The sequence below is a fragment of the Molossus molossus genome, unplaced genomic scaffold (assembly GCF_014108415.1).
Source record: "Molossus molossus isolate mMolMol1 unplaced genomic scaffold, mMolMol1.p scaffold_m16_p_8, whole genome shotgun sequence".
In the NCBI taxonomy this organism is placed as follows: Eukaryota; Metazoa; Chordata; class Mammalia; order Chiroptera; family Molossidae; genus Molossus; species Molossus molossus.
In genome coordinates, this window is record NW_023425402.1 from 93045075 (window position 1) to 93058909 (window position 13835).

General features: G+C 37.1%; 1 protein-coding gene across 5 annotated transcripts in view; it reads left to right on the forward strand.

Annotated features, from left to right (window-relative positions):
- Nucleotides 1-13835, forward strand: part of ADGRG6 (adhesion G protein-coupled receptor G6) — a 139698-nt gene that overhangs the window by 60577 nt on the left and 65286 nt on the right. For all 5 annotated transcript variants that reach the window (XM_036248065.1, XM_036248061.1, XM_036248062.1 and 2 more), the window contains exons 3-4: nucleotides 6276-6617; nucleotides 8786-9409. In XM_036248065.1, coding sequence (XP_036103958.1) covers nucleotides 6276-6617; nucleotides 8786-9409 — 966 coding nt within the window. The remainder of the gene's footprint in view (nucleotides 1-6275; nucleotides 6618-8785; nucleotides 9410-13835) is intronic.

Consider the following 13835-nt stretch of genomic DNA (forward strand, 5'->3'; position numbering starts at 1 on the left):
CCTAATATATTATTTATATTTTACATTTCAACGCGGTTCCCTCTGGCAGCATTTTACTCGATCTGGAGAACTGGTGTGTGGCTGCTCTGGTTTTGTAATTATTGAGGCATTAGAATTGGTCTTAGAATTCTCAGTTGCTGGCCCTTAGGTTTAATCTTCAGGAACCATCAAGGCTGCTAAATATTTTAAACTTTTTAAAGCAACTAACAGACTTTTCATTCATTAGAATTTAATATAGTCACATAGATCATTCAAAAAGGACTTAATGGATGCAAGCTGAGCAGGCAACTTAAACTAAATTTTCTGAAAAGGATTTCCACTGGCCAGTTTTTCCAACAAATTCATTAGTGACAGTTTTACAGAAATTCAAAGAAAGAACAAGATTTAATTCGAACGCATTTATTTTGTTCACCATTTAACACAGTGCAGGAAAAACAGTTATTCCATGTACAGATCTGTGTTGAAAGCAGCTAAAATGAGCCCTGGCCGGTTTGGCTCAGCGGTTAGAGCATCGGCCTGCGGTCCGGAGAGACCCGGGTTCGGTTCCCGCTAAGGGCACGTACTTCGGTTGCAGTTTGTCCCCGGCCCTGGTTGGTCGTGCGGGTGGCAGCCATTCGATGTGTCCCTTCACGTCGATGTTTCTCTCTCTCTCTCCCTTCCTCTCTCTCCCTCCCACTCTATCTGTACAAAAAATGGAAAAATATCCTCGGGTGAGGATAAAAAAAAAAAAAGAAAGCAGCTAAAATGAATCTGTCGATTTATCTCTTGGGATCTAAAACTCCTGTTTTTGAAAGATGTTAAAGAACATTTTTGATTTATAGAGAATTACTTGCATCAAGAGTGGAGTAGAAATTCAAATCTCTGAGATAAAAAAAAAATAAACCAATAAGATAATGGTTATTGAATCTATATTTAAATGTTATTTATAAATTAAGATAGGCTTTGGCATGATTGGGAGATTTTCCATTTTAGGTTTGAGTTTCTTTGAAAAATAATGTTTTGTAAAAGTATGTATTAGTAAATCATTGCCATTCACAAGCATAGGCAAGAACTGAGGGTGAAATTTGTTTTGTCTAGAATAACTGAAAACTTTTTTTTTTCTAAATTATAGGTGTGAATGTGTTACTATATCTGTCTTTGAGCACATCTGGAACCAGATGTTTTGGGTTGGGTATTTTTTATAAAAGATGTTTTTATTGATTTTTAGAGAGAGGAAGAGAGAAGGAGAGAGAGAAACATTGATATCAGAGCATAAGAGCAATCAGCTGCCTGACTGTGAATCGAACCCGCAATCTTCCGGTGCCTGGGACGATGTCCAACCAGCTGAGCCACACCAGCTAGAGCTTGAGTTGGGTAGTTTTTAGAAAGTGTGTTAATTACGGTTATCCAAGGCTTCATTCAGTGGCTACGTCAGTAGCCATCTTTCTAACTAGCCCTGCCTTTAAGAGAGAACAAATTAATTTCTTAATGAACTAGCTCATAGTGTAGGAATCATTTAGTAGTGACATTTGATTTCTCCAAATGGGAAAATCCTAAGCATTTTATTTTAGACTGTCTAACATTCTTTACTAAAGCATTTCAAAACCAGTCTCTTAAAATGTCTTAATTTAGGGTAGTTGCACTGTGTTTACGAAATTGCCCATTGAAAAAAACAATGTCTCTTAAAACAGTGCTTGGGCTTACTGCTTGGCTATGTTTTTGTTTTCTTAAAAAAGAAAAACATGGCAACTTTTTTTCCCCCTAGAAAAACACTAGACTTAATTTTAGAAGAGTTGGTTTGACTCTGGGTCTTGCTATCAATTAGATGTGTACCTTCAGGCCAAGTATGTAATCTACGTTAGCCTTGTTTGTTTCATTTGACAATGGGGGTGGAACTCATTCTCAGCGTGATTACGATGTCAAATGAGATAATATATGTGAAAACCCTTTAATGTGAATTGATTTATAAATATAATGAACATGGTGATACTGTGTCTACTTTAATGGACATTAAAAAAATTTTTTTTTTATCTTCACCCAAGGACATTTTTCCATTTGTGTGTGTGTGTGTGTTCAGATAGAATGGGAGGGAGGGAGAGAGGGAGAGAGAGAGAGAAACATCGACGTGAAAGGGACACATCAAGTGATTGCCACCCGCACAACCAACCAGGGCCAGGGACAAACTGCAACCGAGGTACGTGCCCTTAGCAGGAACCGAACCCTGGTCTCTCTGGACTGCAGGCCGACGCTCTAACCGCTGTGCCAAACTGGCTAGGACTTTAATGGACATTTAATCCAAGTAAGATAAGCACTGTTTAGTAGCACTGTCTCTAAATGCTGTCTAGCTACTGTAGATGAGAATCATGGAGAAGAATAAATGTTTTTAAATGAATAATATGGCTGTCTTCTCTTTCTCTTTCCTATTCCAATGAGTGCCTACGAGAAAAAGGCTGCTTCTAAGGAGTGATGCTAGTTTTCTTCTCTTAAATTATAGATGCACCAATTTTGTGTTATAGTAATAATCAACAATAGCCAACACTTAACTAGTGCTAACTGTACCTGAACAGCTCCCAGGACTTGACAATATTAACCCACATAACCCTCCCAATAACCTTAGAATAGCTGCTGTTATCGCTACCAGTGTAAAGTTGGTGAAAAGGCACAGAAAGGGGAGCTTGTTCAAAGTTACATAGTGTTTCCAGTCAAACTGAATTTTCCTGTTCCTTTCTTTCAATTCTTAGGACAGAATTTGGCAGAAACAATATACTGTGATAAAGGATGTCGTAAACATTACTTGGGTCTTGAATATAGGCAATAGCAGCTCTTTTTGGATAAATGATGCTGCCTGCATCCTTGTTGGGATGACACAAGAAGTATATCTGATTGTCCTTTCTGTTTTTCTTTTTACTCTTCAGTGCATATTACTGGATGCATTAGTGTTAATTTCCTAGGATTACTTGTGTCTCCTGACCCTAAGGAGCAGTAACAGGAAGCTAACCTCACCAGGGAGGTACGGCCATCTCAGTCCCATGCGATGAGTGAAATAATTGAAAGAAAGAGCCCCAAACTCTATATAAAAAGATATTCTATTGTAGAGCTCACACACCCTTTATCCTTTTTTTTTTTTTTATCCTCACCCGAGGATATTTTTCCATTTTTTGTACAGATAGAGTGGGAGGGAGAGAGAGAGGAAGGGAGAGAGAGAGAGAAACATCGACGTGAAGGGACACATCGAGTGGCTGCCACCCGCATGACCAACCAGGGCCGGGGACGAACTGCAACCGAAGTACGTGCCCTTAGCGGGAACCGAACCCGGGTCTCTCCGGACCGCAGGCCGACGCTCTAACCGCTGAGCCAAACCGGCCAGGGCACCCTTTATCCTTTTTTTATTTTAAGACAGACTTTATTTGAATTAGGTTCATATACTGTACTTAATCATTTTCAATTTAGGGATTTTCTTATTCATGTAAACTACTCATTTTTTTTTTCAAAAATGTAAGCAGTTTTATCAAAGGTCTTTTAGGAGTCAGCGACATGACGAGGAGTGAGATGGTGACTGTGACAGTACATACTTTCTGCGTGCGGAGCTTAGAAACCAGCGGGAGAAGACGCACCAGAAGCAGACAGCCTCAGGGGTGGAGGTAGCACACTGCCCTGAACAGCGCTCCAAAGGCAGAGCTCGGCAGTCCAGGGTGGATGAGAGACGCATTTGGCGAACACTTGATGATCATAAATGGTTTCTCTGTGCTGTCTTTGGGCTTGTAAAGATGTTGGAGACTTAGGGAGGCAGGCCGGAGGGAGGGCAAGTTAGAGAGAATGGATGGGGAGCAGAGTTTCAAGGCAGTGCATAACACAGAAACTGCATAACACAAAACAGTGCATAACGCAAAAGCTGCATAACACAAAACAGTGCATAACGCAAAAGCTGCATAACACAAAACAGTGCATAACACAAAAACTGCATAACACAAAACAGTGCATAACACAGAAACTGCATAACACAAAAATGCATAACACAAAACAGTGCATAACACAGAAACTGCATAACACAAAAACAGTGCATAACATAAAAACAGTGCATAACGCAAAAACTGTGTAATGCAAAAACAGTGTATAACACAAAAACTGCATAACACACACTGCATAATGCAAAAAGAGTGCATAACACAGAAACTGCATAACACAAAAACAGTGCATAGCACAGAAACTGCATAACACAAACTACATAACGCAAAAATAGTGCATAGCACAAAAACAGTGTATAACACAAAAACAGTGCGTAACGCAAAAACAGCACATAACACAAACTACAGAACACAAAAACTGTGACACAAGGTGGCCACAGGGAAAAGTAAAAAGCAAAACTTAATTCGAGCAGCATAACAGATACGTCCTTGAATATATCAATGTATATAGAAGAAGAATATTTGTTATGACTGCCATTTTCAAGAAAAGCTATTGCATTTTCATTCTACTCGATTCTGTAAAAAAAGGGAGGAACACAATAAATTTACTGATTTTTATTAACATGGTGAAAGGACTTTGCTGTTCGAAGCTTTATATGTCATTTTCATGTCAATCACTTTATCCAGAATGTTGGATAAATGAGATTATTGCCTACATTCATACAAATATTTAAGAGCAGTATGAATATTGATTACAAAAGCATTACTAGATGGAAAGACAATAGACCTTGTTTTCTGGTTCTACCCAGTAGTCAGAGCCTGGATATATCATAATTGAGAAATAATGGATTGCTTACTCTTCCTCTTCTTCTTATTACTATTTGTCATATTATTTGTTTATCTTTGGGTCCAAAACTGAAATGTAAGAATCATTCAGGCAGAGACTTCTTCTTCTCTCTTCATTGGTATATACCTCTTTACAATATTGCCTGGCATATAACAGGCACTCAGTAAGTACTGAATGAATGCATAAATGAGATACTCACACAAGTATATAATTACAAACTGTGATACACAAATGTGATAAATGCAAGTACTTTCAAAACAATAACTATTCCACATATGCAAGGTGAGGCTTTTTATTTGAATTTTAGAAAAAATATAGTCTGCCAGAAGATAACCTGTTTACTTTTTTGTATTGGTTGCTTTCTCTCTCAACCTTTAAATTTTCAATTACAGTTGACATCCGGTATTATCTTATATTAGCTTTGGGTATACAGCGTAGTAGGTCGACATTTATATAATTTGCAAAGTGATACCCCCGATAACTCTAGCACTCACCTGACACCATACATAATTGTTACAATATTATTAACTGTACTCCCTATGCTGTACTTTACACCTTTGTGACTTTTTTGTAACAACCAATTTGTACTTCTTAATCCATTCACCTTTTTCACTGAGCCACCTACCCCCCTTCCATCTGTCGACCATCAGTTTGTTCTCTGTTAATAAGTCTGTTTCTGTTTTGTTTGTTTATTTTGCTCTTTAGAGTCCACATATAAGTGAAATCATTTGGTATTTGTCTTTCTCTGTCTGACTTATTTCACTTAGCATAATACCCTCTTGGTCCATTCATATTGTTGCAAATGGTAAGATTTCATTCTTCTTGTATGGCCCACTAATATTCCATTGTATATGTATACAACATATTCTTTATCCAGTTGTCTATTAATAAGAAAAAGAGAACCCTGATTACCTGTGGGCGGGAATGCAAATTGGTGCAGCCACTATGGAAAACAGTATGGATGTTCCTCGCAAAATTAAAAGTAGAACTACGTTATGACTTAGCATTTCCACTTCTGGTTGCTTTCTTTTTGAACATTTACTTCCTAAGTGTTTCTGTTCCTTTATACCCATGGTGTGTAATATTGAGTTCTACTTTTATGGTTCTGTAACCCTCTCGAACCCAGATCAATTACTTTCTGCAACAGAGATTCTTAACTAAGGTCAGTGAAGCTTTGTGAAATCTGTTGTTGCCTCCTGAGGCCTCGTGTACTTCTAAAAATGTATGCCAAGTGTGGTGGCCCCTGTGCATTTTACTGAAAGGAGTTCCCATCTGAAAGTCAGTTCCCACTGACTTTCATCAGTGTCAGAATACAGATCCCCCCACCTCCGCAAGTTTAAGAATAATTGCTCTAAAACATACTTTTTCTTTTACTTTTTGTTGCTTTATTGGGACTTGAGATGGTTTCATTTTTCTCTTAATTTTCATGATATTTTGGTCCTTTAAACTGTTTACTGTTTGTCCCCAGTGTGTGGTATTCTTGGACTATTGTACGCCTCTGATCCCAGCCCTTCTCTCTCTTCTCTCTTTTGTCTGGCCAACAGTGTGGGGATGTGCCAACTGCAGGGTTGTGCTATCCAATCCTTCTGGGACCTTTACTTCTCCATGCTACCCCAATGACTACCCTAACAGCCAGGCTTGCATGTGGACCCTCCGAGCTCCCACCGGCTATATCATTCAGATAACATTTAATGACTTCGACATTGAAGAAGCTCCCAATTGCATTTATGACTCATTATCCCTTGATAATGGAGAGAGCCAGAAGAAATTTTGTGGAGCAACTGCCAAAGGCCTATTGTTTAACTCAAGTGCGAATGAGATGCATGTGTCCTTTTCAAGTGACTTTAGCATCCAGAAGAAAGGTTTCAATGCCAGCTACATCAGAGGTATGTAAACCAGAGACGGTGCCAACCTTCTGCTTTCATTTAGCATGTTCTACAATAAACATGGGACCAGGAGACAGTTATGCTCTTTTATGTGACTGTGAATGATTAGGATTACAATTTAAGGGCAAGAAGTTGTTAATATTCTCTGAGTACTCTCATTAGCAATATAGAGCTACCAGATCAAAAAAATCTGGTTACAGTAGAGCTGAATTCTTTTATATTGTTTATATGCAGAACATTTAAAGGCTGCTTGGAAGACACTAGGTTTTCCACAGCTAATAATTAAAATGTGTAATTTTAACATTTCTCCCCTGAATGTTTAAAACATTCCTATTTAGAAATCATTTTCTTTTAAGCTTTTAAGATGTTACCCTTTTAAGGGACTATGTTAGAAGACAAATATAGAAAATTAGCACATAAATTTAAAAAGCTATTTATTAAGCTAATAAAAAACATAATCTGAGAAAAGCCTCCTGATAAATGGCAATTGAAGGAAAGAAAATATATTTTTATCAAATATATTTCCCAGATTCTGACATATCTTAACATTTAAATAATTCTATTCTTTCTAAAATCTGTCCTTGCTTAAGGAAGACACAAGCTTCAAAACTAAGATGCAGTTACACATTTATTTTCTCTTGAGCTTATTTTCTCTTAAGTGGATGTCATGTACTAAGGAAAGAAACAAAAAGAAAGGCACCACAATGAAAACGACTTCATTGTAAATTGTGTTTTTGGTGGCAGGGTTATTTACTGTTTTTAATTGACATTAGATATATGTATGGTTAGTTGAAACATATGCTTTAATTTTTCAAATAATGTTTTAAATATTATAAAACATTATAGGAAATTTGAAAATAGAAAAGAAGCAAATTGCAATTATCTATTTATATACCCCGGGCATAACCACTAATAAAGTGTTGATGGATTTGTTTCCTTCTAACCTTTTTATTTTAATAACATAAGTAGAACATTGGGATCATATTGCATAGATACCTGTGGGTAAAAAGACCTGTAAACTGTTTTATATTTAAAAAGTAAACTAAAATCCCTAATTCTATTACATTTCATTATGGATTTTTAACTAGAATATTTTTATTAAAATGACATTTTTTTCTATAGACCTGTTCTTGGTGTATATTAAAATATATTCAAAGTAGCATTCGTATGAAACCAGTATTAAAGAGTATTTTTAAGGAGAGCTGTTTTCTCTCAAATTAGTTCATGATATTTCACGATGTCTTTATATTAGCATAGGGCTAAATTCATTGTATTATTTAATCATTTTACTTATGTCACAGAAAGAGTAGACTAATATATGTTTATTTTGAATTTCTAATGCATGTAAGAAATCAGTACTAGCTATAGTTTGACAATAGCTTCGACACGGCCCTAGTGCTTTGCAGGTATTAACTTACTCAGTTCCTGTTGACCCCCTGTGTAGCAGAAGCCATTGTCCTTCATTTTGCAGATGGAAAGACTAGAGTAGAACCAAGTGGACAGCGTCCCAGGTCCCACAGCATAGTGGAAGAGCCCGAATAGGAAGCTCCATCAGCTGCCCTTTGAACCCCTGCTCCTTATTATCCCTCACAAACTAGCTCAAGTGAAAGGAAATAGTGCTTAAAATTCCATGTGTGTGTGTTGTTTTCCTAGACTCCCTATCCTCAGTGGAACTGTCTTTGCCTTTGTTCCTGAAATACCCTCGTGATTGGGAACATGAGTAGGATGTGGGATGTCTGGAGGGGAGAAAGGCAGTTGTTAATGAAAGATAGAACTGTTAGTTATTCTATGTAGAAATTATTTGAAACGAACATATTTTTGAAAGTCTTAAGTATGAATAGAGCTTTCCTGAAACTGGTCGTTTTTTTAATTATGTTTTTTCTTTCAGTTCAGGGATGAAGAAGAATACTTGTTATTAACGTGGCTGTTTGTACCTCAAACGTTTAGGTGCGAGGTCCAAACATGGTTAGAGTTACACGGGTGGGATTTCTCATTGCTATTATATGTATGGGTTGGTGATGGGGGGTAGCTGGGCAGCGAAAGAGGGGCGTGATTGGGCAGGAGTCAGTCAGTGGAGCGGTGGAGGGTTGAAGGTATCAGACATTTTGCATCTCATTAGTCCATATCTGAAATTAACATGTTTTATCTGTTGGTATGTTTTGTCCTAGTGGCTGTGTCCTTAAGGAATCAAAAGGTCATTTTACCCCCGACACTGGATGTGTACCAGGTGTCTGTTGCAAAAAGCGTCTCTATTCCGGAGCTCAGCGCTTTCACACTCTGTTTTGAAGCAGCCAAAATTGGCAAAGATGACGGTGAATGGATGTTGTTTTCCTACTCCGATGCATCCTTCACACAACTGCTCAGCTTTGGAAAGGCCAAGAGTGGCTACTTTCTAGCTATATCTGGCTCCACATGCTCACTGAACAGTGCGCTACCTGTGAAGGGAAAAGAAGACATTTTCACAGAAAGCTTTGAGCAGCTCTGCATCGTTTGGAATAATTCTTGGGGCTCTGTCGGTGTAAATTTCAAAAGAAATTACGAAGCAGTTCCATGCGATTCTACCTTTAATAAAGTTATTTCTGGGAATGGGAAATTGTTGTTGGGCTCCAATCAAAATGAAATTGCCTCTCTAAAAGGGGACATTTATAACTTTCGACTTTGGAATTTTACCATGAATTCCAAAATCCTCTCCAACCTCAGCTGTAATGTAAAAGGGAATGTGGTCGACTGGCAAAATGACTTTTGGAATATCCCAGCCCTAGCTCTGAAAGCTGAGAGCAACCTAAGCTGTGGTAAGTCTGTGGCCTGTTCACTCTTTTTTTTTTTAAAGCATTACGTTGTGAATGTTTGTCAACAAAAATATACCTGTGTGTACCTACATATATGCGCATATAATTACATTATACAATTATGTATGTATAATAACTACACACATGTATGTGGTGCGTGTTTGTGTATATACACATACACACACATACAGAGTTAGCATTAATGAGATCTTTTAGTTTTTAAAATGTTATCTGCTCAGCTTCTTCATAGTATACATTTGATTACAAGCCATGTTTTTTCAATCAAAGCTTTTGGTCCTATCATTTTTAAGTTTTCTTTATGTCATAAAATATTACACATTTTATCAGCAACAAACATAGTTATAAATATTATGCCTCAAATAGAAATGTTAACACCAGGCCTGAAACAAAAGAAACTAGTAAGTTATTATTTTAAATTACATAGATGATGCAGTAAAAAGCTGATTTTTATCATCCTGGAATGAAATTTCCATTACATTATTTAAATAAACCACCACCACCCAAAAGCATGGTATTTACTCAGTCAGTATTAAATATCACAACTGTCCATTCAAGGAATATCTTTGATAATCAGAAATTATTGTTTTCTTTTTTTTCCTTTATTGATTTTAGAGAGAGAGGAAGGGAGAGGGAAAGAAAGAGAGAAACATAGATGAGAGAGGACATCAGTTGGCCGCCTCCTGCATGCCCGCCCCCCACTGGGGATTTGGCCCACAACGTGGGCATGCGCCCTGACCGGGAATGGAACCGGTAACCTCTTGGTGCATGGGTCGATGCTCAACCACTGAGCCACACCAGCCAGGCAAATTATTGTTTTCTTTAAACTATTTTTCTATTTATTTGAAAATGAGCTTTGTCATTTGTTTCAAATCTTTTTAATTGTTTTTTGAGAGACTTTAAATCGATGTTATTAAAAGTACCTAAATGCAAACAATGCTTAGAGAAATAATTCTGTGGGACAAAATTATATTAAAATAGACTTTTATCAAATATTCTCTAGGTATTTAAGTTAATATTGGAGGTTCTTATTTTACTACAGGACAAATCAAATACAAAATTTGAAAGTTTCATTATCACTTTTGAATATTATATGACTAAATCTAAGGTGTTGGTAATATATACTTTTAGTCACAGAAATAATTCTCATTAAAAGAGAGAAGAAGGGGCCTGATATTAAAAAGTACTTTGTATGTGACTGTGGAAGAGATTCTATCAGAAATGTGTTCCCAATACTTTCAGCAAAGTAAGACGCCCTGTGAAGACCTGAGGCCACCTCCCCAGTTTCTGTGACCTGTGTTTGCCCCTGGCCTGAGGAACTCCCGTCACCCCTCTGTGTGGGAACCCCTCTTGCATGTGGTCACGGTGTTCCTGCAGATGCTGGGAGGCTGGTAATGATGTCATTCGAGAGTTATTTCCTTGTGGGTTGTTGGAAAGCGGGTAAACCACCACCCTGTTCCAGGAGGAGACTGTGGAACGTTGTCAGAGCTAACGGTGCCCCCAGCTGCTCTCGCTTCTGAGGAGCTGCAGGACACCTCAGGGACCCCTGAGAAGGCTTTTACTCAGGGGGGACCTGAGAAGATCAAGTGTGTGTGGCGTGGGATGGTGAACGGGAGGAGAGGACAGGGGACCACCTCCTACATCCTTCGTTAGGGGCCTGTTTTCACCAAATCCTCAGTCATTATTAAAAGTCATAATATGGACCATTTAACATTCATCCTTTTGTGGGACAGTATTTGAGGACTCTGACAACAAACAAACAAACAAACAAACAAACAAACAAAACAACAAAAAATTTGGCTAGGTGTATTAGTAATTGCTAATACTAATTTACACGGTATACATAGATTGAATTGAATACATGGATTGTGTTCTAGGAACTGTGTTAAGCACTTTACACGTGTTAACTCATTTTCTACAACATAGATCTTATGATGTGGGTTTTATTATTTACCTCATTTTGCAGAAGAGAAATCTGATGCCCAAAGAGATTAAGGAATTTAACCAATGTCACTTCGTTATGAAGTGGCCGAGCTGGGAACTGAATCCAGAAAGTTTGGTTTTAAGCCATGCATTTTTAACCAATGTAAGTTAAACTGTTCTTCAGAATAAGCAGGACTAGAAAACAGGACATAGTATCAGAGCAGATGAGCTAGTGTTTACCAGGTGAGATGTATGGAGGTCTCTTCTGGCCAGAGTGCCTTCTGTGGGGAGACGGGGGCTTTCCAGGGTGTTCAATGGTATTTGTTTTAAACAAAATCAATAAGGTTTCTTCCCTACAGTGCTTCTTGGATGCCTTAATATAATAAAATGTGAGGGTCATAGTATGTAAGAATTCCTGAGTTTCTCTTAAGAAATCCTGTAGACCAGGGATTGACGAAGTTGGAGGGCCTTTGGAAGGCTGTTTTCATAAAGCTTTATTGACACACAGCCATGCTATGAATTTTTTGTTCGTTCGTTTGTTTCCCAAGCCTTAAGACTACCAGAATACATCAGATCCGTGCCAATGTAGCATGGTCAGCTATACATTTTCAAAATGATTTCATTCAAAGGAGTGGCACAAGCTTACCTAATCAATGATGGGAATTCCTTAAATTTTTATAGCGGTCTTGACATTCCAAGATGACTCTAAACATCCACATTGCACAGATATCCAGAGCTGAGTTTCAGGAATCATAGCAGGCGCGGGAGAGGGAGTTTCCTGCCGTTTAATCATCAGCTTTGGGAGTTGAAGAACCAGGTTACTTATTAACTGGCAGGAAATACCTGTAACACAGATTATGTTTAAGTTTATTAGCTCAGCTAAACTTCAAGAAATGAAAAAAAGAATGCCCTATTAACATGTTAACCTTCCCCTTTTCCCAGAATTTGGTGGCTTGCTGTTTATGGTACCAGTAATTTCCGAAAACTAATAATCGGTACAATAACCAATGGGAAAATAGAATTTCATGCCTAACGTCCTGTTGGCCTGACAGTGTCTGTTAAATATGAACTTTTATTTTAGAATCAACTTGTGATGGAAAATGAATAGATTTTTTTCCTAAAGGTCTATTGCTAAGTATATTTTCATACGAAAATAAGATAGAACAGAACTAACTACATTTAAACGTCCTGTCATGTGTTTCAAATATGAAATATGCTAGCCTTAATAAAATCAATAAATGTTTCAACAATTTCAGAATTGAACTATTTTGTTTTCCTAAACTATTCTAAGCATACTTGGGGGAATATACCTTAATTAAGAAATTTTCATCAGGTTTTCTTAAAAAACATGGTTAATCTTGTTAGTCTTTTTCAGAAAGAAATACTTTATTTAGTAGCACTTTTTTATTTTATAGCATCATTCTTTTTCTTAAAACACTTTTTATTAAACCTATCCAGTTTTATAACCTCCATGGATAGACAATTTTCTTCACTGACTCTTTAATTATAGGTGCAAGTATTTGCCTGTGTTGTGATTCAAGTTTAGATACTGGCTGGTGTCCATCAATTTTCCCAAAGAACAGACAGTGCCTTCTCTACCAGTTTTATTTATTTTACTGCTGACTGCTCTTTCCTGAGGTGTCGTACAGTATAACTCAATGAATAGTCTAGGTTCAAAAAAATTACATTTATTTAACTAGCATTAATAAGCACTTTCATTTATTAACATTTATCCTTTTGTGGTTATAGAGATAAGATACAATTTATAAGTACCTGACTTTGTTTTTCTTTTCTAGAAATGTTTGGCTCTGTACCAACTTTTGTTTTCATTGTAAAATTTTGCACTTAATTACTAAAGCATCATCAACTCTTGGATTCCTACCCTTCCATTTTCAGTGACTACAATTCCTGATGGTTCTGAAACTCTGTCTGGTTCACTGTCGGCTCCTTCCTTCCATCTCTAACAAATTTTTGATTAGCATTTTTAGATTGCTAAATTATATATAAATAATAAAGATAAAATTACTTTACCTTTACAAAGGCCTTTATTATTTGGAGAGGCTTAAACTCTTTATGAGCATATATTTATTGGAAATCTATTTACTTATGGACAAATTGTAAAATTCAGCTTAGAAAGAAAGAACTGAAAGGAATTGTTTCCCCCATGTAACTCATGCTAAGGGCTTGTTGCTGTCGTCCTTTATTTGGATGATCATTAACTAGGGTATGAGATGAATTTTTGACTGACTACACATCAATGTATTTTTTTTTACCACAACTCATGTGAATAAATAGTGATGTCCTTTCAGTAGCATAATTTTGGAAGAACAACAGATAGGAAAAAAAGACTTACAATTTCTCATCAACTGCCCATTTTCAGTGATTACTTTTCCCCCCAAAGAAATCTGGCTCTAAATTTTGCAGTTAATATTAAGTAAATACCTTTAAACACCTTTGTGGTATGAGTAACAATCAGGGAACATACATA